At 42.4% G+C, this 25193-nt stretch overlaps 1 protein-coding gene across 3 annotated transcripts; it reads right to left on the bottom strand.

Annotated features, from left to right (window-relative positions):
• Positions 1 to 4808: 4808 nt before the first annotated feature.
• serpinf1 (serpin peptidase inhibitor, clade F (alpha-2 antiplasmin, pigment epithelium derived factor), member 1) lies at positions 4809 to 11938 on the bottom strand. 3 transcript variants are annotated; one of them, XM_020047839.3, is made up of 9 exons: positions 11833 to 11890; positions 7379 to 7397; positions 7132 to 7192; positions 6693 to 6882; positions 6452 to 6610; positions 6137 to 6340; positions 5897 to 6036; positions 5559 to 5769; positions 4809 to 5479 (listed from the first exon to the last, which is right to left on the bottom strand). In XM_020047839.3, the coding sequence occupies exons 3-9, from the start codon at positions 7189 to 7191 to the stop codon at positions 5229 to 5231; spliced, it is 1215 nt and encodes a 404-aa protein (XP_019903398.1). In that variant the 5' UTR covers position 7192; positions 7379 to 7397; positions 11833 to 11890; the 3' UTR covers positions 4809 to 5228. The 3 variants fall into 3 exon arrangements, with proteins under 3 accessions (XP_019903398.1, XP_010891802.1, XP_019903397.1); XM_010893500.3 differs by lacking the exon at positions 7379 to 7397 and having other exon boundaries at positions 11833 to 11938; XM_020047838.3 differs by lacking the exon at positions 7379 to 7397 and having other exon boundaries at positions 7132 to 7206; positions 11833 to 11909.
• Between the last annotated feature and the right edge of the window lie 13255 nt (positions 11939 to 25193).

The following is a 25193-nucleotide window of genomic DNA, read 5'->3' as shown; positions in this document are numbered from 1 at the left end:
AAAAACCCTTTAATGATGATAAACATTTTGAGGACTGTGACGTCGCCCGGTATGGCGCAGCCAGGCCCCACCCTGGAGCCAGGCCCGAGGTTGGGGCTCTTTTGCGAGCGCCTGGTGGGCTCAGTCCGAAGGAGTGACGTGGGGCCGCCTCCCGTGGGCTCACCACCTGCAGGAGGGACCATAAGGGGTCGGTGCGTAGAGGATCGGGCAGCAGTCGAAGGCGGGGGCCTCGACAAACCGATCCCTGGACACAGAAACTAGTTCTAGGGACGTGGAACATCACATCGCTGGCGGGGAAGAAGCCTGAGATTGTGCGTGAGGTTGAGAGGTTCCGACTAGAGATAGTCGGGATCACCTCTATGCACGGCTTGGGCTCTGGAACCACACTCCTTGAGAGAGGATGGACTCTTCACCACTCTGGAGTTGCCCATGGTGAAAGGCGGCGGGCTGGTGTGGGTTTGCTTATAGCCCCCCAGCTCTGCCGCCATGAGTTGGAGTTTTCCCCGATGAACGAGAGGGTCGTTTCCCTGCGCCTACGGGTCAGGGATAGGTCTCTCACTGTTGTTTGTGCCTAAAACCTTCTTGGAGTCTCTGGGAGGGGTGCCGGAAAGTGCTCCGACTGGGGACTCCATCGTTCTACTGGGGGACTTCAACGCCCACGTGGGCAACGACAGAGACACCTGGAGGACCGTGATTGGGAGGAAACGCCTTTGGAGACAGTTATTGGACATCTGTGCTAGTTACAGTTTGTCCATAACGAACACCATGTTCAAGCATAAGGGTGTCCATCAGTGCACGTGGCACCAGGACACCCTAGGCCGTAGGTCGATGATCGACTTTGTTGTCGTTTCATCTGACCTGCGGCCGTATGTCTTGGACACTCGGGTAAAGAGAGGGGTGGAGCTGTCAACTGATCACCACCTGGTGGTGAGTTGGATCCGTCGGCAGACCCAAGCATACTGTAAGGGTCTGCTGGGAACGTCTGGCCGAGTCTCCTGTCAGAGAGATCTTTAACTCCCACCTCCGGCAGAGCTTCGACTGGATCCCGAGGGAGGCTGGAGATATTGAGTCAGAGTGGACCATGTTCTCCACCTCCATTGTCGAAGCGGCCGCTCGGAGCTGTGGCCGTAAGGTCTCCGGTGCCTGTCGAGGCAACAATCCCCGAACCCGGTGGTGGACACTGGAAGTAAGGGATGCCGTCAAGCTGAAGAAGGAGTCCTATCAGGCCTGGTTGGCTTGTGGGACTCCTGAGGCAGCTGACGGTACCGGCAGGCCAAGCGGACTTGTGGAGGGCAAAAACTCGGGCCTGGGAGGAGTTCGGTGAGGCCATGGAGAAGAACTATCGGCTGGCCTCAAAGAGATTCTGGCAAACCGTCCGGCTCCTCAGGATAGGGAAACAGTGCCCTACGAACGCTATTTACAGTGGAGGTGGGCAGCTGTTGACCTCAACTGGGGATGTCGTCGGGCGGTGGAAGGAGTACTTCAAGGATCTCCTCAATCCCGCCGTCATGTCTTCCATTGAGGAAACAAAGGCTGAGGGCTCAGAGGTGGACTCGTCCATCACCCAGGCTGAAGTCACTGAGGTAGTCAAGAAACTCCTCGGTGGCAAGGCACCGGGGGTGGATGAGATCCGCCCTGAGTACCTCAAGTCTCTGGATGTTGTGGGGCTGTCTTGGTTGACATGCCTCTGCACCATCGCGTAGCGGTCGGGGACAGTGCCTCTGGGATGGCAGACCGGGGTGGTGGTCCCTCTTATTAAGAAGGGGGACCGGACGGTGTGTTCCAACTACAGGGGTATCACACTTCTCAGCCTCCCCGGTCTATGCCAGGGTACTGGAGAGGAGAATAGGGCCGATAGTAGAACCTCGGATTCAGGAGGAACAGTGTGGTTTTCGTCCGGGCCGTGGAACACTGGACCAGCTCTATACCCTCTACAGGGTGATGGAGGGTTCATGGGAGATTGCCCAACCAATCCACATGTGTTTTGTGGATTTGGAGAAGGCATTCGACTGTGTCCCTCGCGGCAGCCTGTGAAGGGTGCTTCGGGAGTATGGGGCCCTGGGTCCTTTGCTAAGGGCTGTCAGGTCCCTGTACGACCGAAGCCGGAGCTTGGTTCGCATTGCTGGCAGTAAGTCAGATTTGTTCCCGGTGCATGTTAGACTCTGGCAGGGCTGCCCTTTGTCGCCGGTTCTGTTCGTAATTTTTATGGACAGAATTTCTAGGTGCACCCAGGGGCCATAGGGTGTCAGGTTTGGGGACCACACGATTTTGTCTCTGCTCTTTGCGGATGATGTTGTCGTGTTGGCCCCTTCAAACCAGGACCTTCAGCATGCACTGGGACGGTTTGCAGCCGAGTGTTAAGCGGTCGGGATGAAAATCAGTGCCTCCAAATCCGAGGCCATGGTCCTCAGTCGGCAAAAGGGTGGCTTGCCCACTTCAGGTTGGTGGAGAGTTCTTGCCTCAAGTGGAGGAGTTTAAGTATCTAGGAGTCTTGTTCATGAGTGAGGGAAGGATAGAACGGGAGATTGACAGACGGATCGGTGCAGCTTCTGCAGTAATGCGGTCGATGTATCGGTCTGTCGTGGTGAAGAAAGAGCTGAGCTGCAAGGTTAAGCTCTTGATTTACCGGTAAATCTACATTCCTACTCTCACCTATGGTCATGAGCTTTGGGTCATGACCGAAAGGACAAGATCCCGGATACAGGCGGCCGAAATGAGCTTTCTCCGCAGGGTGGCTGGGCGATCCCTTAGAGATAGGGTGAGAAGCTCGGTCACCCGGGAGGAGCTCAGAGTAGAGCCACTGCTCCTCCACATTGAGAGGGGTCAGCTGAGGTGGCTTGGGCATCTGTTCCGGATGCCTCCTGAACGCCTTCCCGGGAAGGTGTTCCGAGCCCGTCCCACCGGGAGGAGACCCCGGGGAAGACTCGGGACACGCTGGAGGAACTATGTCTCCCGGCTGGCCTGGGAACGCCTCGGTGTGCCCCCGGAAGAGCTAGAGGAAGTGTCTAGGGAGAGGGAAGTCTGGGCATCTCTGTTTAGACTGCTGCCCCCGCGACCCGGCCCCGGATAAGCGGAAGAAGATGAATGAATGAACATTAAAAGCCATCATTGACATTTTTAAGGCAATATAGTTAACAATCTAGTCTGTTCAGACAAGAACAATATTGGAACAGACATTAAACATAAAATGTACAGAATAGATTGTTAACTATATTGCCTTGTATATTTCAATGAGAGCTTTTATTTTGAAAAATAAAATCTGATTTAGCGCTGCTAGCATAGTATCCTACTGCTAGAAGAATGATAATGAAGCCTCGTATGGCTATCACTAATTTGAATCACTGCTGACCTCCATATGTTCACAAAGCAGCAGAAGGGCAAATATGAGAGAAAGGCACTGTGGCAAGTGACTGGTAACATGACCTCAGCTCCCCTTGTGAGATGAATGTCTCTTTCTCCATAGTTTCTCCTTGATTCCTTGTGTTCCAACCTCTCACCATCTCTATGCCTCAACAGTCCTATCTCTGATAAAGGCCAGAATGGCTACGTTTTGAGAAAGTAATAAGAGAATGAGAGAAAATGGGGCAGGGAAAGTGTAGACAAGAGAAAAGAAGGCACTTTCCAGACATATCCTTGGTTGTATGTGTTCCGGAAAGGTTTGATATGGCTACAAGAATCTTCTGAATAATTTTGGTCAGGGCATTGACTTGGTGCAAACACACTCCACACTCACACACAATAACTACATACTGCATACACTCACAAAGTCCCTGGTGATGTTTTGCCAGGTCTCTACTCTTCAGTTCCTGCTTGTTTTGGGCCATGTTTGCCTTCAGTCTTCTCTTTAACCTGTGAAATGGGTGATTGACTTGGTCTGTCAATAACTCTACATTTTGTGGGCCTGAATACCTTGGTAGCTCTGGCAGTGTGTTTGGGGTCATTGTCCTGCTGCTTGAAGAAGCGCTGTGCACGTTGTTTAGAAGCATTACGTTACACTTCGAATAGACACAGCAATCAAATAGTTGTGTCTGTACCTTTCAGAATTCATCTTGCTACTGCCATCAGCAATTACATAATTTATAAAAACAAGTGAGCCAATTTCAGCTACACATGCCAAAGAACATAACCAATTCTGTCTTATTTCCCAGATGATGTCTTATTTCCCTGCCGGTTCCTGGTTTTCTCAACACATTCCTTGTCATCACTCTGGAATATGTTAGTCTGTGTCTCATCTGTCCACAATCACCTACCTCCAGGAAGCTTACTGATCAGTCAGACATCAGTCAGTTCTTCTTCATGTACCAAACTGTTGATTTTGGAGCACTTAATGTTGTTGCGGGTCTGATCATTGTTTCTGATTTATCTGCTTCATATTGCCAACACCTGCATCAACTCTTCAGCCATATTGTGAATGAAAAAACAACATAAACACACCTACCAAATAAGCCACTATTACTTTTGGAAACTCAAAACTTGTGTAATTTCATCTGATATGGAAGGAAAATACACTGAAATTAAAATGGACAGTCTGTATTTTAACCCCATAGTCAGAGTATAATTTAAAATCCTAAGTGCTGGAATACAGAGCCCAACCCTAAACACGTGTCTCTGTCCAAGTACCTTTGGAGATCACTGTATGTGTGTTAGTACTGTAATTTTGTTTCCCAGCACAATAGCGAAGGAAAGAAAATCCAAGAGTCATATTTCTTGCCAAATAACCCAAGGCTTCACTGGAAACAGTTACAGAACGTCAACTGGATTGTTATATAATGTCTTCCCTAGAGACAGAAACACACAGAAAGACAGTCTTACAACCTTAATGTTTATTTCTTGCATACACAATATTGTGAAGAATATTTTCTTTGATTAAAGCATAAAGTATTGTCTGGGCCTCTTAGAAGAGTGTCAGATAAGCATAATTTAGATTTTTTTTTTTCAAACATAGTGAAAGCTGTTTTTCAATTCAAAATTCCTTTCACTGAAAACAACTTGAGACTTCAAGGACTTGTTGGTTTTTTGACTATAGGTCTGAATGGTATACATTGTATTCATATAGGATTAACAAACTGTATTATCTGATCCAATAGCTGAATCTAGTCAAGTGTTCATCCTCTCATACTGTGCATTAATGAGACAAAGAAACAGAAATTTAACGATGGCTGATCCCCTCCTACGACCTGCGAAGAGTGCTGTGTCTATTTGTGAGTATATTTGAGTGTGGGTGTTGTTCATATCCTCAAACTACGTGGGTTCACAACCCTGCCAATGAAGAGCAGTGCCCCTGAGGCTTCATCCCTCACCAGAAACAAGAAGGGGCGGTCCACGCGATATGTCAAAGGTGCTTGGGCAGGGCTGGAGCTGGCATACTGGGTACCCTCCGGAGCCATCTCCATGACAACTTTATGATTGAGGCTACCAAGCTTTGCCGTTTGAGTTGTGATCTTAGACAGGTCCGTGTCTGCCAAAAATTCGTCGAGCCCTGGAGAGATGGAAAGAGAGGATGTGAGAGATGAGAAGGCCAAGAAGATGGAGAACGGAAAGGAGTTGCAGGTAATTACCCAGTTCAGCGAGTAGTGGCAGGAGATCAGTAGAGTAGCTGAATTTTAAGACAGGTAGGGTAAGGGCTGCCTTCACGTTGTGAAGGGTCATCGAGAGGTCCTGAACAAACTCAGCTGTCAGGCTATCCTCCACCAGGGTCATGTTCTGAGTGACATCATCAGGAAGGAACACAAACATGCTGACGTCATCTTGCATCTGGATCTGAATAATCTGGAGAGAGTGGAAGAGAGAGGCAAGGCATGGGTAGATGTTTTCCCTGAAACAAGCTTTTGTAAATGACTGTTTGAAAAAGTGATTGCCGACAAAACCCAATCTTGCCACTGTGTCTGGTACTCACTGTGCAGCCCAGGTCTGAGTCAACTCCCATCTTCACAGGATAATTGTCCTGTTGCATCATGGGAATCCGGGCAGGCGCCTCTCCATCAAGCTGGAAGTCCTCCATTGCTCCACTCTGACTGAATCGAGTTATCCACTTCCCTAGACACACACACACACACATGCACAGCTTGTTGCAAATTAAGTGCAAAAATGGGTGTGTGATTTGAGGAGAACTATACTGCAGAATGATAGTTCTTACCTTTGAAGTAAGCAGCACCCACAGGGAACACACCAGCGTTCCGTCCCAGAGGCTTGGACAAGAAGCTGTTGACCTTGCCACTTGTCTGCTGTTTGACCCAGTCATTGATTTCGCTTACATCTTTAGCCCCACCCATCAGAGCTTTGGGTCTCACCCCATACTGCTTCTCCACCAAATCAAAGTAATCCTGCTTTAGACGCAGTCCTGGAGAGTCACACAGACACACACACACACACATATCAACAAACATACAACAAAACACACACTCAGTCAAGTAAAAAAGTTTCAGACACATTTACGTCTATACACACTCACTGCGGGCCAGATAGATACGTGCAGCAATACTAAGGCCTTTTCCAGGTGCTCTGAGGGAGGCCAGCAAGTCTCTGAGAGTGTTATGAAGCTGAGGGTCCTGCAGAGTGTGGTACCTCAAAGCCCTGTACAACCACCTCTCTGAACGATCTGGAGATGCTCCTTGGGGACGAGAAAAAGAGAGAGTTGGGGGGGCAATTTGTGATTATGATTTTGCAAGTTAACAGTGCTGAGGCTAACTAACCCATGGATAGCTGGGTGAGGGCTGCAGAGACACTGATGGGGCATAGGAACACATTGGTCTTGGGGTCGCGACCCGCAAGTGCCCGGAACAAGTTGTACCCAAAGTCAGAGGTGGCCGCAGCCATCTTGGTCCTATCAGTGGTAAAGAGCTCAACAGCTTCCTCCTCCCCTCCTGCCTCCTCTGTCTCCGACTGCATGGAATTGGTCGATCCAAAGAAACAGGAAGAGACAGCATAGGTATAGACATAGCTAATTAATGGAGAAACGTTCAGGAATAAAGAAAGATAAAGACAAGTCTGAGAAGCGATGGGAGGATAATGGGAATTGGCTAGAATGCAGGGACACAAAGATACAAGGACAATGGAGAATCTGGTGAGCTAGAGGAATGACCTGAGTATAGAGAGAGAAAGTTTGAAAAAGGTGATGTGGATTGGTCTCACCAACTGAGCATAAGATAAGGAGAGGGCCCACAGGCACAGCAAGAGGGTTGTCCGCATCATCCTGCAACACAAACTCTATTACACACGTATTAGACAAACATGCACACTTAAAGATGCTTTTCCAGACACCGATTTATCATTATAGTCGGTGCTCTTTAGTCCAATACTAGGCAGAATCTGAATATGGGTAGACCGCCCGTAGTGTGAGTGTGCTGGACTCCAATTGGAAAACAATGTTTGGACTTACTGTAAACCTTCCGTAACACCTGCTCAGCACGGGGGGGGAAGAATCAATGCCTTATCAGTCTCTTAAAAGTTGTATTGGTTAGTCACATACACATTAAGCAGATACTGCGGGTGTAGCAAATCCTTATATCTCTGCTACTGAACTATGTAGTCAGTTAGATTAGATGAACTAATATAAAACAAGAAAGTGAAAGTGTACCAGTACAGAACCAATAGAAAAATACACAATCAAGTAAAAAGGATAATAAATGGAAAGAAAATAATGATCACAATATAAATGGTACAGTACATCAAGTAGCAAGGACTAAATGTGTGTAATCATGTGGGTGAATGTGTGTGTACTGGTTTTACTATACTTGTGTACCAAAATCCATAGAGAATGTTTATGGTTGAAGGTGTGTGTGTGTGTGTGTGTGTGTGTGTGTGTAGATTTGCTGGAATAGAAATGTATGTCTGTCATTTATATGCAGATATTGTCAAATTATAGTGTATTCTGATGTTATTAGACATGCGAACACCTAGATTCTTTTTTTTGACTAACTTAATGTCAGAAACATTATTGTAAAGTTATTATATTCCTGAACAAATGTAAACATAAACCTAGAATCATTCTTTAGAATGTACTGTGAACAAAGGTTAGCTGAGTAACTATTTAGCAAACCTGAACCCAAGTCAGAGATATTATAGAGTGGAATCTCTGCTCAAATCCAGTTTGATGATAGCCAAGAAGAGCAGTGTGAACTCATCTTGACAAATGCCTTTAAAAATCATTTACTCAATTACTAGTAATAGAAGGGTTGAATCTTATCAATTACTCAGATTATTTGTAGTCTTTCAGTGATAAGAACAGAAGTTGACTCATGACTCATTAACATCCAGAGAAGGCATATAATAAACAAACATACGGCAAACAACAAACTTTAAACAATTAACATGCATGACTGTATTGTATACAAATAAAGGTTTTTCAAAAGAGCTAAAGTTGTGGCTGCAACCAGCTAAGTCTGGTTAAGAGCATGAAATGCTTTTGAACTGCTGCACGGGTAAAGAGATCATATTGTTTGTGAACTTGCAGCAAATCTACAATGATTCGTTCTTAAGATTGTTTAACAGTGGCTCTCTGTACTGTATGTTTGGGTCCTACAAAGCTGTCTATCATAACATTACATAATCGATTAAGTGTATTTATGTTTGTACCATGCATCCAATCATCAGTTCTAAACGTGTATATTTTTTTCTAAAGCTGTCTGCAACTTGATATTTTTTCCCCTTGGCAAATGCCTTGTTCACATTTCATTTTTACACTCACGTTGTGCCTGAGGCCATTTATTTCAAAGAAGACCATCCATATATGCAGCTCAAACTGTTAGGATCTGGGGTTTGTTTTTGTGACCTTTTTCAGAAAACAGCCAATGATGACTTTGAACAAATGTACTGTATATGTAGTCCAGTTGTTAACTTTAGTACCTCCAGCTTTTTCCTTTTAACGTTTTTTACCTACTTGTTTGTAGCTCAAATAGCTTGAGAAAAAGCGATGACCTTGTGACTTTTCCAGAACTTTTTACTTTTGACAAAACATAGCAGAAGGTGTATTCTATACAGTACTGCCTTACATACTGTGGGTGGACTGGAAAAAGTGAGAAGGACACAATAAAAAGAGATCTGTTTCTAACACAAACACACAGGGAGTAATAGATGGGATTAAGTCACTTTGCCTGCGAGTTGGTCAACATCAGGGTTTGGCTGTCTGTGTTCATTTCAAATGAAATTCCCATTAAATGTACTAACATCCTTCTGCAAGAAATCTGGAATTTTTATTCTATTTCAGTCTATCCCACTTTCACTCCTTGTTTTAACGTCTAATTAAATAACTGGAAGGATTATTGCATATTTTCAAAATAAACTATTTCTACTTCCCCCTCTAATATTCTATAGGCTCTTACCATCAATATATATTAGACTATACATGTTATTGGGCTGTAATGTTTGCATCTAATGTTATTAAGACTACAGTGTTTGTATTTAATGTTATCATATATTGCATTATATGAAATAATCTTTTTGGTGTACTGTAAAGTGTTTTTAAAACTCAAAAGATGCAACAATATTCCAATTTAATAATCACTGGGTGTTTCAGGGTACCTCTATTCTGTTCAAAAGCACTTTCTCTGTATGATAACACATACATGAGAGTTTATATTCAAAAACCCAACAAACACCAAATCTCAGGTTGGGTATATTAGGTTTCATCACACAAATCATGAACATGAATACACCCAGTGTAGCAGCCTAAACAACCCATGGCTTGGATGGGAGAGGTCCATGCAGATCTTTTTTGCATTACTGCAGCACTGTGTGCAGTATATGTCGTCGTGGGCAGGCAGCCTGACCCATATGCCATGTAAGGCTGACTGCACCACCCTCCAAAAAGTCATTTAATTACTGTCTTTGGCTTCCTCTTTTCTCTCTGTTTGGCTAGTTGGTGGATCTCCTGCATGTCGGTTGATGAGGACAGTGAGGATGAGGAAATACAGGACATCCACCAACTGGACAAACAAATCAAAGGAAAGAGGAAGCTGATTACAGTACTCTCAGTCAGCATCTCTCTGCTTCTCCAATCTTTTCTTCTAATAAGGCGGTGATGTGTAGAAGAGGTTTGTATGTTCAGGCTTCCTCGTTTCCATTCTCCCACTTTCTGAGTAGAGACTAAACCCTTACATACAATTTTGAAACAGTCATCAAAACTGTTGGTGTCATATACATTTTCTTAATATATCTTCTTTAATACTTTGTGTTAAAATAAAGAAAATTATATGTGCCTTATTTGCAAATATCAGTGGTCATTTTGCAACAGTTCAGCAACCTGGTCTTTCAAGCTTAACAACAGTCAAGTGCTGTCAAGACTAGCCTCACAAATAACTGTTATTGCCATTCTCCTGCTTAAATCAACAGGTTATTAAATAGAAGGACACCCAACCGAATAAAAAAAAAAAAAAAAGGTTTGGCTCTAGATTCCAACTATATGTTCATTGTGCTTACCATTGTCTTAGTTCAGATTTTTTTAATGTGCTTTCATTTACACACATCTAATTGTTACATCTAACATGTCAACAGAATTCAATTACATGTATGTTTTTATATCAGATAAAACTGCAGTTTTTATAGATGCAAAATGAAACCTTTTATTCAAATTTAGCACAGAATTGAATAGAACTGCAAGAGTGGGATAAAGTCAACAGAGTAAAATGAAAGCAATCAATCAAACGCAGTCAACCTACAGCTGAAAGAAACTTAGGTTGGCCGGTCCTGCCTGCTGCTAATGTAATATCAAAAAAAAAACTCTGGCTCTCCACCCACACAGAGTGTAGCTAATGCAAAAAACCTTCAGAGGCCGACTGTGGTAAAGTTCAGTCCTGTTTCCCAGCTAGACACAGTCACGGTTAAATTCCCCACAACCCATCACTCCTTCTTTCTCTTTTGCCCACACACACATACTTTCAGTCTCTCAAGGCACATCTGGTTGTCATTGAAGTTTTCCTGGTTTACCACTGATGGAAAAAAGTCTTCAGTATTACTGAACCTCAAACCACACACTTCTCTAATGTCTTCGTCTTCTCCTCCCCCTCTAATTTCATCTCTACATGCCTGATGGTTATCCCTGACACTTGATCTCTTGAGTTCCCACCCTAAAGCAAAGAGAGAGAGAGAGACCTTCTTTCATTAGTAAGACCGTCTCCTACCAGTCTACCACACTGACAAACAATACTGTAGATCTTGGTGGGACTGTAGGTCAGTTATCTTGATCCATCTACATGGATTTTCTAACGAATTATTCCTAACTAATTATTAACTAATTATTATTAACTATAATTGCTATCTTCTCTGCGGGTCCTAAGGCACTGGCTGCTTGTTCCACAGTATCTGCCACGCACATAGACCTCCTCCCACGCACATAGACCTCCTCCATGCATGGGACGCGGTCTAGACACATGTCTCTTTTCAAATTATAAGACAGGCTTGTAATTGTGACTGTGATATTGGCCTGACCTACCAAGAAACTAAAAGACAGTTACATACGTTGTTTAGGCTCTGGTAGAAAGTTAGGCTTGATGTTTTTCTTGGTGCTCCGCTGAGCTGTTTGCATGGAAATTTATCTGAACCATGAAAATAATTTGGATAGAAGCACAGTGATATCAACCACGGTGATATCTCACTCCTAAAATAAAGAGTTATCTCGTAGCATATGAAGGCTTTGGAGACACCTGATGAATAAACCCCGATTAAAAAAGACCCTCAACAAAGAGTACCCCTACGAGGTTACTCCCTACTTCTGTAATGGTTGTAAAAACTGAAAAAAAAACATCAGTTCCTTGCTTGGATGTATTGTACTTGTTATATCTGCGGTCAAAGTGACTAAATAGTTTCATAAACATCCTACGCGCCAAAGTGACTGACCTTTCAGCTCGATGATATTCCACGTCACCCGGCTGAGCTTTCCCTTCAGCAACAGTCTCTCTGGAGGAGTGTTGACTGTACCAGGGAGATGCACAGCTGTGGAGCAAACTTATACCCGCCCTTTCTGACGTAGCGGATGATAGCCAGCGCTTTCCAATATGGTAACGGGGCTGTATTACCGCGGAATTCCAGCTGGACCTGCGGGACCTGACAGAAAACTGAAAAACAGCCCTAAATGGGAAATTCTGCAGACTGCCAACTTTTAGATGAAACAATTATTACAGTCCACGTGCCTATTTCATAATGATAGGTCTGCATTACATGGGCTAGTTGATATTATAAAACCACTTATATCACATTCATCAAAATCCTGCATTCTGTCTTCCTGTGTACCCTTTTACACCTCGCCTCTAGACATGTGCGCATGCTTGTGAAAACCAAAGAATAGAAAGAAGCATCTGGAGCTTCTCAGAGACGAAATGTAGTTTAGCGCCTGGCAAAACAGATCTTTGACGCGAAATAGCATTTAATGGAATGATTGAATACTAGGTATCAACGCTTGACATTACCTTTTTGCCTCACCAGCCATGGCTAGTGGTTTTCCAAAGTTACTAGCCACTCTGCATTTTCACTAGCCACCATATATATATATATATATATTGGCTAGTGAAAATTAGGCGATGGTGGTACCCCAATCCTCGCACTCTACCGGACTCCCCTGTGAAATACTTTATATAATTTGTGGCTACACACTTGTAAAAGACAACTATAAATTCTGCACTGTGTTAAATCTGCCCTGTTGCCCATGTCCACTTGAGCAGCTAATGCAAGCTGCAATGTCCTCCCTAATAGCAACCAAAATATATATGCTTTACATACCCTAATCTGTTGATCTTTTTCCCAGACATCTTAATTCATTTGTCTGGCGATCTCTTTTAATAAATCTGTAATTGTAGACTAGAAGTCACCTGAAACTTTTAAAAATGTATGCGGATTTAGTTGAGGTTATTACGTTTTATTGAAATATTTTGATATGCTTACGTGTAAAAGAAAACTAGGATCCACTTGTATTTCCGACGTTACTCATCTCCGCGATGTGAGCATCCGTGTGGCCCTGTATGCAAGGTTGACAGATTTAATTGACAGTACGGCTATTCTCCAGCGCAAAATCATGTTTTACCATGACAACACACAGAAGTCGCCTATGAGTTTTGAAAAATGGATCTGGACGTAAAGGTCCTCTAGTGCCACAGTCCGAAACCGTAAAGCAGGGATTCCCAAAGTGTGGTACGCGCACCCCCAGGGGTACGCGAGCTGCCACCAGGGGTTGCGCGAGAGGAAAAATTTAATGGCGGTCTGTTTTTTTAAGTAGGATTTTCCCATACAATAAAAAAACATGAACAGTAAACATTTCCATAATCGCTTTTATTTCAAATAAAAAACTATAATTTATTTGTTTTATTTTTAGAAACCTAGAAGAAGACAGCTGCTGTCTTCTACGCACTGCTTTTCTTTTATGCACTGCAGCCGCTACTATAAGCGTGCCGACTCGTTTCATTAATTCATTCCATATACATATAATAAATATGCTTAACTGGCTGAAATCAGGGAAACTGTCAAGTGGGACGTTAAATGATAAAGTTGTTAGTCACGAAAGAGAAGAGGAACCAAGAGAGAGTGAGGATTTGGAGGCAACAGGGACGGAGAAAATAGAGGAAGAAAATGAGCGGGAGTCAGAAGTTGCGCCGGAGGAAACCGAAGAGGAGGGAAGGAGATGGCAAAAAAAGGTGATGAGGGTGAACACCAGACGGGGAAAAAAAGAAGGAAATATGATGACAATTATCTGGGTCTGGGCTTCACTTGGATCGGCGATACAGATTGCCCGAAGCCTCAGTGCGTGTTGTGCAGTGAAGTTCTAGCAAACAGCTGTCTGAAGCCTCCTTATCTCACCTGCACACGAAACATGCCAATTTAATTCAATGTATTGTACTGTCTGTCGTTCTAATTTCCATAACCGTTGTGTAATGATGATGATGATGCTAGCTCCACGGTCATTAAATAGGCCTAGCCTGCTATTGCTGCAATGTTTCTTTTACGCAGCTGAAAATAACCGTGCTTTCTGAGCCTGTCTGTCACTTGTCCTCTTAAAAGTAAGCTTGTGCGTAGCTTTGTTGCATTATATTGAAACTTTGTTGATGTTGTTATTGTCATGCGTGTTCTGGTTATTTGCGCATGATATAACATGAGTCTTTATATGGCGATAAAACAAAGCTTTGTTGCGTTTTTTATTTATTTTTAAGTGGGGATTGGGGGTGCGCCAACCCAGTTGGGACATAGAAGGGGGTGCGCAGGAAAAAAAGTTTGGGAACCGCTGCCCTAAAGCGAGAGACCTAAAAAGAACAGCCCCAGCTCGGAAGCTATATATAAAAACGCGGCATTTTACCCGAAGGCCTAGCACAGTGTACATGATTATGTAAACAATAAGGCACAAGGTAGTGTGGTATATGAACAGTATACCGCGGCTGTGTTGTTAGGTGCGATGCATCGATAAGTGCCTGGACACAGATAGCTGACTACAAAACAGTGCAGTCAACAGAGCGGCTGGTCAGCCAGTGTTTATATTCAGGGACTTTAAGAAGTATGACATAACTGCACTACTACCACAGTTGGAGCAATACCTCACCTCACCCACAAGACTGGACAGAACACTGGACCTGTGCTGTAGGAAATATACCTGAAGCAATATACACTGCTCAAAAAAATTAAGGGAACACATAATCATCACAGTGTAACACAAGGGCAATTACATTTCAGGTATATCAATCTGTCCAGTTAGGAAACATAAGCGATTGTGAATCAATTTCACCTGTTTTGGTGCAAATGAAAGTGACAACAGGTGCACAGGAGAGGCAACAGCAAGACTAAACCCCAAAAAGGGAAAGGTTTTGCAGGTGGTGGCCACAGACAATTGCTCTCTCCTTATCTTTCCTGACTAATTCCTCTCTAGTTTTGCGTTTTGCTAGTGTCCTTGTCATGACTGGTAGCATGGGGCGGTACCTCCAGCCCATTCTGGTTGCACAGGTAGTCCAGCTCCTCCAGGATGGCACATTTATATGTGCCGTTGCAAGAAGGTCTGCTGTGTCTCCCAGTACAGTCTCAAGAGCATGAAGGAGATACCAGAAGACGGGTCATTATACAAGGAGAGCTGGACAGGGCCGTAGAAGGGCATCCACCCAGCAGCAGGACTGGTATCTGCTCCTTTGTGCAAGGAGGAACAGGAGGAGCACTGCCAGCCCCCTACAAAATGATGTCCAGCAGGCTACTGGTTAATGGTTTTAAATCTCAAACTATGGTTTTAAACACTGGGGTACCCCAGGGCTGTGTACTTTCCCGTATCCTATTTTCTATATATACAAATGAAATAACCTGACAATGGTCAAACACTAGCATGCAGACAAGGTCTACAAAAAGGTCTAGCATCAAATGTTCCTCCTGAGGAAGCGGAATGGTTTTAACGTCTAAAACGACTTTTAAACAACAGTAAACAAGTCATTCACTTAATTAGTCCTCACATTCAGCATTGCATCCGGGTACAACTTCCTTACAGTAAATAACAAGACAAAACTCACAAGAATCACCAAACAAGCAAACAAGGTAACCAGCACAATCCAAGTGAGTACTTTCAACACTATATCCCGATCCAACCCTCATTCCAGCTACTCCCATCAGGTCATCGCTTCAAGGCTCTTCTGGCCAAGAAGAAAACATACAAAGATTTATACATAGCCACTCCCATAACCATTTTAAACAAGTAGACTTGCTTGCGCTTGGTATTTATTATGTCTTCACTGCACAATGTCTCTGCTACACGGTTGTATATAATCCTATGTGTTTCTATGTGTTTTATGAAGCCCTAACCTAAGACAATTTTCTGTCATGTCATGTGGTGGACAATAGTTTTTTTCTTCTTATATATCACAAACTCCCAAGATGCCTTGTTGCATTTCTAAACTAGTTATCAACTCAATTATGTCAGTAAAAAGTGATTTGAAGTCATACCCGTGGTATACAGTCTCATATACCATGGATATCAGCTAATCAGCATTCAAACCATCTGGTTTATAAGAAAGCAATAAGGCACAAGGGGGTGTGCTGTGTAGCCAATATACCACCGCTGCACAAGTGCCTGTACACAGTACTTAGCCTGGTATATTGGCAATATATAAACCCCAGGGATGGCTTATTGGGCTTATAAACCGGACTACCAATGTAAATAGAGCCATAAAAAGTGATGTGACATCATACTCTTGGTATTCTGTCTCAAATACCACAGCTATCAGTTAATCAATATTGAGGATTAAAACCCCACCAGTTTGTAAAAGACTGTTTACCATGGTTAAGAAACAAAACATGCCCAAAGTGGTAAATAGGTTAATTCTATTGAATTTTGCTTTGGGAATGTACTGCTTATATTGGCTAGGTTAAAAAGCTAACTATTGAGATTTGTGGCTGCCAATCTAAACTGAACAAAATAATTAATGCAACACTTTTGTTTTTGCCCCCATTTATCATGAGCTGTACTCAAAGATCTAAGACTTTCTCTATGTACACAAAGGGCCTATTTCTCTCAAATATTGTTCCCAAACCTGTCTAACTCAGTGTTAGTCAGCACTTCTCCTTTGCCGAGATAATTGATCCACCTCATAGGTGTGGCATATCAAGATGCTGATTAGACACCATGATTATTGCACAGGTGTGCCTTAGGCTGGCCACAATAAAAGGCCACTCTAAAATGTGCAGTTTTACTGTATTGGAGCAGTCCAGGGGGATCCGGGGAGGGGGGGGTCAGAAAACCAGTCAGTATCTGGTGTGACCACCATTTGCCACACACAGTGCAACACATCTCCTTTGCGTAAAGTTGATCAGGTTGTTGATTGTAGCCTGTGGAATGTTGGTCCACTCCTTTTCAATGGCTGTGCGAAGTTGCTGGATATTGGCAGGACCCGGAACATGCCGTCGTATACGCCAATCCAGAGCATTCCAAACATGCTCAATGGGTGACATGTCCGGTAAGTATGCTGACCATGCAAGAACTGGGATGTTTTCAGCTTCCAGGAATTGTGTACAGATCCTTGCAACATGGAGCTGTGCATTATCATGCTGCAACATGAGGTGATGGTCGTGGATGAAACAATGGGCCTCAGGATCTCGTCAAGACTCGAGACCCCGATGAGGACAATGAGCATGCAGATGAGCTTCCCTGTGATTGTTTCTGACAGTTTGTGCCGAAATTCTTTGGTTATGCAGCAGCTGTCCGGGTGACTGGTCTCAGACGATCTTGGAGGTTAAGATGCTGGATGTGGACGTCCTGGGCTGGTGTGGTTACACATGGTCTGCGGTTGTGAGGCCGTTTATAGGTGTTGCATTTATAATTTTGTTCAGTGTACTATAAAATAAACCCTACTCCTTTACAATATGGATAACCAGCTACTATCGTTAAATAGAAACTGTGGCGTAGTCATGAGATAAGAGTGAGTAAGTGAGGCTGTAAGACAGTGAGCTCCTGTATATTTTGTAAATATTTAGTAGTTCTATTAGTTTGAGATTTTTGTTTGGTTTTGAATCGCTAAGTGAGTATAGTCTATGTTATTAATTGTTTTCTACTTATCAACCTAATAGAACATCAGATTTTCTAACATAGCTCACAATAGCAGCAAGCTTAAACTGTTAGGTTAACTGTAAAGTTAGCTATTATACAGTTACCTTCTTCCTAGAATTCAGTCATACAGTTCTTTGGGAAGCAAATAATACGCAGGAAGGACGACAACCCTCCCCCCTCTGTCCCTTCCCTCTTCACAGCACTCAAAGTGCACAGAATGCCATTGACTGCTACAGAGGATTGCTGTGCTTGAAACCAGGTTATTGTTAAAGGGACGGAGTACTTCATGACACATCCACATTCTCCTGTTGGTAAGCTTGCATTCCCTGGTACAGTTCAGAAGGTTAAAAGTGAAGGGATAATTTTTTTCTTGGACGATATTGTAACTTTTCCAAAACTTGGGAAACCCGTATCTACACCAATGAAGCAAACTGTGACAGCTGTGTCGACTGTGTTGTTACAAAGTACGTAGTTTTGTTCCACACCTGACAGTTCACCGAACAGTTGGCCGGCTAATGGAGCAACCAGCTAGAGACCGCAACCATCACAACTCCACACCTGGAAAATAAATTTGAAACATTATTAAATCTGCATGAATACCACTTGAACATGAATGAACTAGCCTGTGTGTCAAGAACATTGTGTATTGCTAGCATTGCTGGAGAAGATAAAAGCTGATGTCCTTCGGGTTCCTGCTCTAGGAAAGGCACTCATTACTACAAAATGATCAGGCCGGAACCATCTATCATATTCCCATACCTGTTAAAACTAGAAACAGACCGAATAGAACTCAACGTAACACACGCTATACCACTCATACCAATTTCACATCAAGAACAAAGTACCATGAAGTCTGCCATTAACATGAAACTTGCTCTCATAAACGTTAAACTCCAATCAAAAAAGTGTTTTTTAATTAATGATATTATTAGTACCATGTGAAAGGGACTTCGTATAATCAAGGACAAACGGATCTAGTAATTACTGTAGGTGTTAATATCTGAAATGTTGCTGTGATTGGCCTTGCCTTATCTGATAATGTCTGTGTTTTTTTTGATCAATCAACCAATCAATGTAAAATATTTTATAAATCCCTTTTTACATCAGCAGTTGTCACAAAGTGCTTTTACAAAACACCCAGCCTGAAACCCCAAAGAGCAAACAACAACAGGACTGACGCACAGTGGCTAGGAAAAACTTTCTAATAGGGTTGAAACTTAGTAAGAAAGCTAGAAAGGAACCAGACTCTGAGGGGTGGCCACTCCTCTTCTGGCTGTGCCGGGTAAACATTTTAAGAGAACAAAATGTAATAAATAATACTGTAAATGCATGTGGGCTGTGTCCAGGCTCTGTGAATCATCCAAGTCTGATGCATAATAATAATAATACATTTTATTTGTAGGCGCCTTTCTAAACACTCAAGATCACCATACTAGACAATAATAATAATAATAATAATAAATAAAAAAACATTGCTAAAAACAGATGAATAGTGATCGAGTTAGATATGTCAGTGTGAAAATATGTGTTTTTAGGAGGGGTTTGAATATGGAAAGCGAGGTGATGTTACGGTTGTCTGGTGGAAGAGAATTCCAGAGGAGAGAGGCAGAGTGGCTGAAGGCTCTAAACCCCATAGAAGGTGCAGGAGGTGCAGTGAGGTGAACAGAAGAAGAAGACCTGAGAGTATGGGTGGGTATGTTGATATGAAGGCGGTCAGTGAGGTACAGAGGAGTGAGGTTGTGAAAGGTCTTGAATGTGAGGAGCAGAATCTTAAAATCAATGCAGTATTTTACTGGGATCTAATATAGCTGCTGAAGAACAGGAGTGATGTGATTAATAGAAGATGTTCTGGTAATGATATGAGCGGCAGAGTTCTGAACCAGTTGAAGTTTATGTATAAATTTGAGAGGAAGACCGAAGAGAATTACAGTAATCAATACGAGATGTAACCAGGGTGTGAACGAGAATGGTTGTACTAGTGGGTGTGAGAGACGTATGTAGACGATTGATGTAAATGGAAGTATCCAGACCGGGTCACATTATTAATGTAAGCTTGAAATGAAAGTTTGCTGTCGAGGGTGACACCCAGACTCTTGACCTGAGGGGAGGGAGAAACTGAGGAGTTATCAATGGTAAGAAAGTAACTATCATGTTTTGTCAGAGGGGATTTGATGTCAATGAGGAGAACCTCAGTTTTGTTATTGCTAAGTTTGAGGAAGTTGCAGGAAAACCAGGATTTGATTTCCGTTAGGAGGTGGGTGATATGGTGGAGGTAGATTTGGTTGAGAAGTACAGCTGGGTGTCATCCGCATTGCAGAGGAAATTTATATTTAATTTACGGAAGATATGGCCAAGAGGAAGTAGATAGATGATAAACAGAAGGGGCTCCAGGACAGAGCCCTGGGGAACACCGGTAGTGACAAGAGATGGATGTGATTTAAAGGTTCTAAGTTGGATGGACTGAGTGCGGCCAGAGAGATAGGATTTAAACCAGTCCTAGGGTGGATCAGTTATACCAATAGAGACTAGTCTGTCAAGGAGGATGTTATGAGAGATGGTGTTAAAGACCGCACTCAGATCAAGGTGGATTAGAATGATTAATAGTCCCGAGTCAGCTGCCATGAGAAGATCATTAGTGATTTTTACCAGTGCTGTTTCAGTGCTATGGCAGGGGCGGAAAGCAGATTGGAATTGTTCATAGAGGTTATTGTTAGACAAGTGTGCATGAACCTGAGATGCAACAGTTTTTTCAAGAATTGTGTATAGAAAAAGGCAGGTTAGAAATAGGATGGTGGTTATTTAAATTGTTGGGGTCTGCACTAGGTTTCTTAAGTATAGGAGTTATTGCAGCAGATTTTAGAGGTGAAGGAACAGTGCCAGAGGTGAGAGAGGAATGTATAATGGTGGTTATTAGGGAGGAGAGAGGGTAAGCAAACTTTTACCAGGGTGGTAGTTAGAGGCTTTGAATAAAATCAGATATTTCAGCCACAGAAGGAACCGTGAAACTTGAAAATGAACGAGAAAGAGAGACCTGACAGAGACAGACTGTGAGAGGTATTAGTAGTCAGGTGCTGGTGAATCTTATGAACTTTGGCATTACAAAATTTAATTTGGGAGTTACAATAACCATTTGAGTACAGATGAGGTGGTCATAATATGTTGTAGACCATGGAGAACAGGGCTCTGGTGTTTCCTTCACCTGAACTAATTAAGATGGACCAGATGGACAGGGACAATGAAGTGGCAGTAAAATGAGAGGCTTTATTTGATATGTTGATTATTTCTGACATCCATATTATATAAGATACTGTCAAAAAATGCTATATCCATGAGAAAACTACAGCACAGTTCATGAAAGCTATGTCATTAACTAAACTAATGTGACATTTGCACTCTGTTCAGTACCATGCGCAGACCTTGTACTGAATCTGAAAAGGTGGTGTGATGGCAATTCCATTGATTGGAATTCTTTAAGAAGTAGGTACAGAGACAAAATTCTCTTGGCACAATAAGCTGATTTATTTACTTGCAAGAAGAGAGGAATTACAGTTTAAACTGTAAGACATCTCTGGGGTCAGTTGGAAATACGTTCAGTACTTATACAAGAATGGGTGGGGGTAAGAATCTGAATATTCATCCTATCTCTAGTGTTTACCCAAATGGGCTTATTGCCCATACATCCTCCAAGGGGCTAAAGGGGTATTGTAAACAACCCTATCAAGACAGCTGGCCACATTCCTACAGAACAAAGAATAGGCACCCTGATGGTCTAGGCAGATTAACAAATGGTCAGAGGACCCAATGGTCTACTGATAACCTGCAAGAATGTGTGCCACAACAACTGAATAAAGACCAGATATTCTCTCCCACATTTACAACATTGTCAACACCTCTGACATTCTCCTTCTAATCCCAAAGACAGTACAATTCCATGAACCCAATACTTAACTAGAAATATACAATGTATAATCCATTAATACATCAGTTCAACACATTTTTATAACAGCAGGCAGAGTTGTCGGCTCACACGGACGAACTATGTTTTGGAGTGAGTGACATGTGTCAAAAAAACAGACGACACATGCCCATTGGAGGGAGTGACGCGCTTGCCCGTTGGTAGGTGTGATGCACATCACCAAGGCACATGCCAACTGGAAAGGGCACTTAATAGCAAAGGGGCATGTGGTTGAGGTAGAGCCTTACCCGAGCACGTGCCTGACTCTGTTAATGACCTTCTAGACACCTTCAGTTCTAATGTTTTGTTATTGATGCAATTGCACCTGCCATGGTCCAAAATATTATTGGCAAGCAAAAAGAACCTGGAAACATTTTATGTCTGTAAAAACCAAGAAGAAACTCCGCCAGTGCCTTCAATAAATCAGTGAATGAATGTGCCAGAACGTTTTGCAACTAAATAAAGATAAAACTGAAATAATTGTCTTGGGTGAGAGTAAGTAATTACCTGACACACTGTGCCGAATTTTGGGGTAACAAAATCAGCCTACAATCACCATAAAACATCATTAGAATTAGAGCATTCTAAGATCTTGAAAAAGTTATCCACTCTTTTGTCTCCAGTAGATTGGACTGCTGTAATGGCCTTTCTATCTTGTCTTCATGTTCAGTGTTTTTTTTGTGAACGTTCCAGTTATGTTATTACAAGTCGTCTGTTTTCCCTGCACATGTGTCCGGCCTCCTCATTGTTACAGATAGTGTAATCCTATTCTGCACACCGTTTCTCCTTACCCTGCCTTTGATGATTGAAATCAAGGTAAAGTTCTGGAATGGACATACAACCCCGTTTCCAAAAATGTTGGGACAATGCGGAACATGCAAATAAAAACAGAATGCAATTATGTGAAAATCATGTATCCTTATATTTCATTGAAAATAGTACAAAGACAAAATATCATATGTTGAAACTGAGAAATTTTATTGTTTTCAGAAAAATACACACCCATTTTGAATTGGATGGCAGCAATACATTTAAAAAAAGTTGGGACAGGGGCATGTTTACCACTGTGTTGCGTCACCTCTTCTTTTAACAATGCTCTGTAAGCGTTTGGGAACTGAGGAGATCAGTTACGCCATGCTGTTTAAATACATGCAGAATATGGTTTGGCATTGTCTTACAGAAATAAGCAAGGCCTTCCCTAAAAAATATGTTGTCTGGATGGCAGCATTTGTTGCTCCAAACCCTGGATATATTGGTCAGCATTATTGGTGCCTTCACTGATGTGCAAGCCACCCATACCATCACAGATGTTGGCTTATGAACTGTGTGCTGATAAGAAGCTGGATGGTCCCTCTCCTCTTTAGCCCAGAGGACGCAGGGTCCTTTATTCCCCAAAATAATCTCAAATTTTGATTTGTCAGGCCACAGGACAGTTATCCACTTTGCCTCAGTACATTTTAAATGAGCTCGGACCCAGGGAAGGCGGCAGCAGTTCTGGATCTTGTTTATATATGTTTCTTCTTTACATGGTAGAGTTTTAACTAGCATTTGTGGATGAAGCCAAAACAGACAATGGTTTTCAGAAGTGTTCCTGAGCCCTTGCATTTATTTCCACTACAGAATTGTGTCGGTTTTTAATGCAGTGCCCGAAGATCACAGCCATCTAATATTGGTTTTTGGCCTTGTTACTTGTGTAAAGAGATATCTCCATATTCTCTGAATCTTTTAATGATATTATGTAACGTAGGTGATGAGATCCCAAATTGCTTTACAATGATGCGTTGAGAAACATTATTCTTGAATTGTTGCATTATTTGCCAGCGCAGTCTTTCACAGAGTGGTGAACCTCTCTCCATCCCATTGAAAGACTCATCCTGGGATGTTCATTTTATACCCAGTCATGTTACAAACCTGTTGCCAATTAACCTAATTAGTTGTGAGATGTTCCACCAGGTTTTTTTTTGTATTACACAACTTTCCAGTCTTTTGTTGCCTGTCCCAGCTTTTTTGAAATGTGTTGCTGGCAACAAATTTAAAGTGGGCATATACAGGTGCATCTAAATATATATATATATATATATATATATATATTAATTACACATAAAGTGAAAGATTTCAATAATTTTTTGATGATCATGGCTTACAGCTCATGGCAATCAAAAATCCAGTATCTCAAAATATTAGAATGAAAAAATTTTAATACAGAAATGTCGACCTGAAAAGAGCTCTTAACATTGAGGCAATCAGGCTGTGGCACAGCTGAGGCATTATGGAAGCCTAGGTTGCTTTGTTAGCAGTCTTCAGCTCATCTGTGTTGTTAGGTCTGGTATATATAATTTTCCTCTTGAAAATACCACATTGATTCTCTATGAGGTTTATGGTAAGGTGAGTTGTCTGGCCAATCAACCACAGTAATGCCACAGGCAGCAAACCAGTTACCAGCCATTTTGGCACTGTGGGCAGGTGCCACAAAGGTCATCAGCATCTCAATAAAGCTTGTCAGGGAATGGAAGCATGAAGTGCCAAAAAATGTCCTGGTAGATGGCTGCATTGACTCTGGACTTGATCAAACACGGTGGATCAACACCAGCAGATGACATGGCACCCAATCATCACTGACTGTGGAAACTTCATACTGGACTTCAAGCAACTTGGATTCTGGGCCTCTCCACTCTTCCTCCAGACTTTGGGACCTTGATTTCCAAATGAAATGCAAAAGGTACTTTCATCTGAAGAGAGGACTTTGGATCACTGAGCAATGGTCCAGTTCTTTTTCCCTTTTCACCCAGGTAAGACGCTTCTAATGTTGTTCATTAGAAGCGTTCAGGAGTGGCTTGACACTAATGCAACACTTGTGGGATTGAGACACTTGTAGCCCATTTTCTGGACACGTCTGTGCATGGTGGCTCTTGATGCGCTGACTCCAGCCTCAGTCCTCTCCTTGTGAATTGACTTTGCTTGACAATCCTTTCAAGGCTGCGGTCATCCCTGTTGCTTGTGCACTTTTTCCTCCCACACTTTTCCCTTCCAGTCAACTTTCCATGAATATACTTTGATACAGCACTCTGCAAACAGCCAGCCCTTTCAGCAATGACCTTCTGTGGCTTACCCTCCTCATGGTGGGTGTCAATGAGTGTCCTCTGGACAACTGTCAAGTCAGCAGTCTTCCCCATGATTGTGCCTGTGTGTACTGAAGGCTCAGGGAGTTCATTAGCAGATTAGTGCTCTTCTCAGGATAAAAAAAAAAAGAAGATTATTCTCATATTTTGAGATACTGGATATTTTTTTTGTAAGCATTAATCATCAAGATTGATGCAAAAAGGCTTGACATGTTTCACTTTATGTGTAATTTATCTAGAATATAAGAAAGTGTCACTTTTTGATTGGATTTTTTTTTTTAAATGAACTTTTTCAAGATATTCTACTTTTTTGAGATGCACCTGTATTTTTCAAGAAACAATATAATTTCTCAGTTTTAACATTTAATATATTGTGTTTGTACTATTTTCAATAAAATATAGCTATTAAATGATTTGTACATCATTGCATTCTGTTTTTATTTGCGTTTTATGCAGTGTTCTAACTATTTTTGGAAACGGGTTGTACAAATTATGTCAATAACAACAAAATCTGGGGAAAGTTAACTGTTCTGAAAACCTATAGACAGCACTTGAACATATCATGGTAAAGATTTGAGTTTAATGCTGTGTATATGGATCATGGTATAGGTTTGTGAGTGAAATGCTG

Source organism: Esox lucius, chromosome 7 (genome assembly GCF_011004845.1).
Source record: "Esox lucius isolate fEsoLuc1 chromosome 7, fEsoLuc1.pri, whole genome shotgun sequence".
Lineage (NCBI taxonomy): Eukaryota > Metazoa > Chordata > Actinopteri > Esociformes > Esocidae > Esox > Esox lucius.
The sequence above is the reverse complement of the archived record's forward strand: the minus strand, read 5'-3'. Positions and strand labels throughout refer to the sequence as shown.

Bases quoted from the DNA above. Each gene is read 5' to 3' on its own strand.
- serpinf1 (XM_010893500.3), bottom strand. From the start codon at position 7,191: ATGATGCGGACAACCCTCTTGCTGTGCCTGTGGGCCCTCTCCTTATCT. The intron at 6,883-7,131 runs GTGAGACCAATC...AATTCCATGCAG, and splicing joins CCTTATCTTATGCTCAGTTG to TCGGAGACAGAGGAGGCAGG. The intron at 5,770-5,896 runs GTGAGTACCAGA...CACTCTCTCCAG, and splicing joins ACTCAGACCTGGGCTGCACA to ATTATTCAGATCCAGATGCA.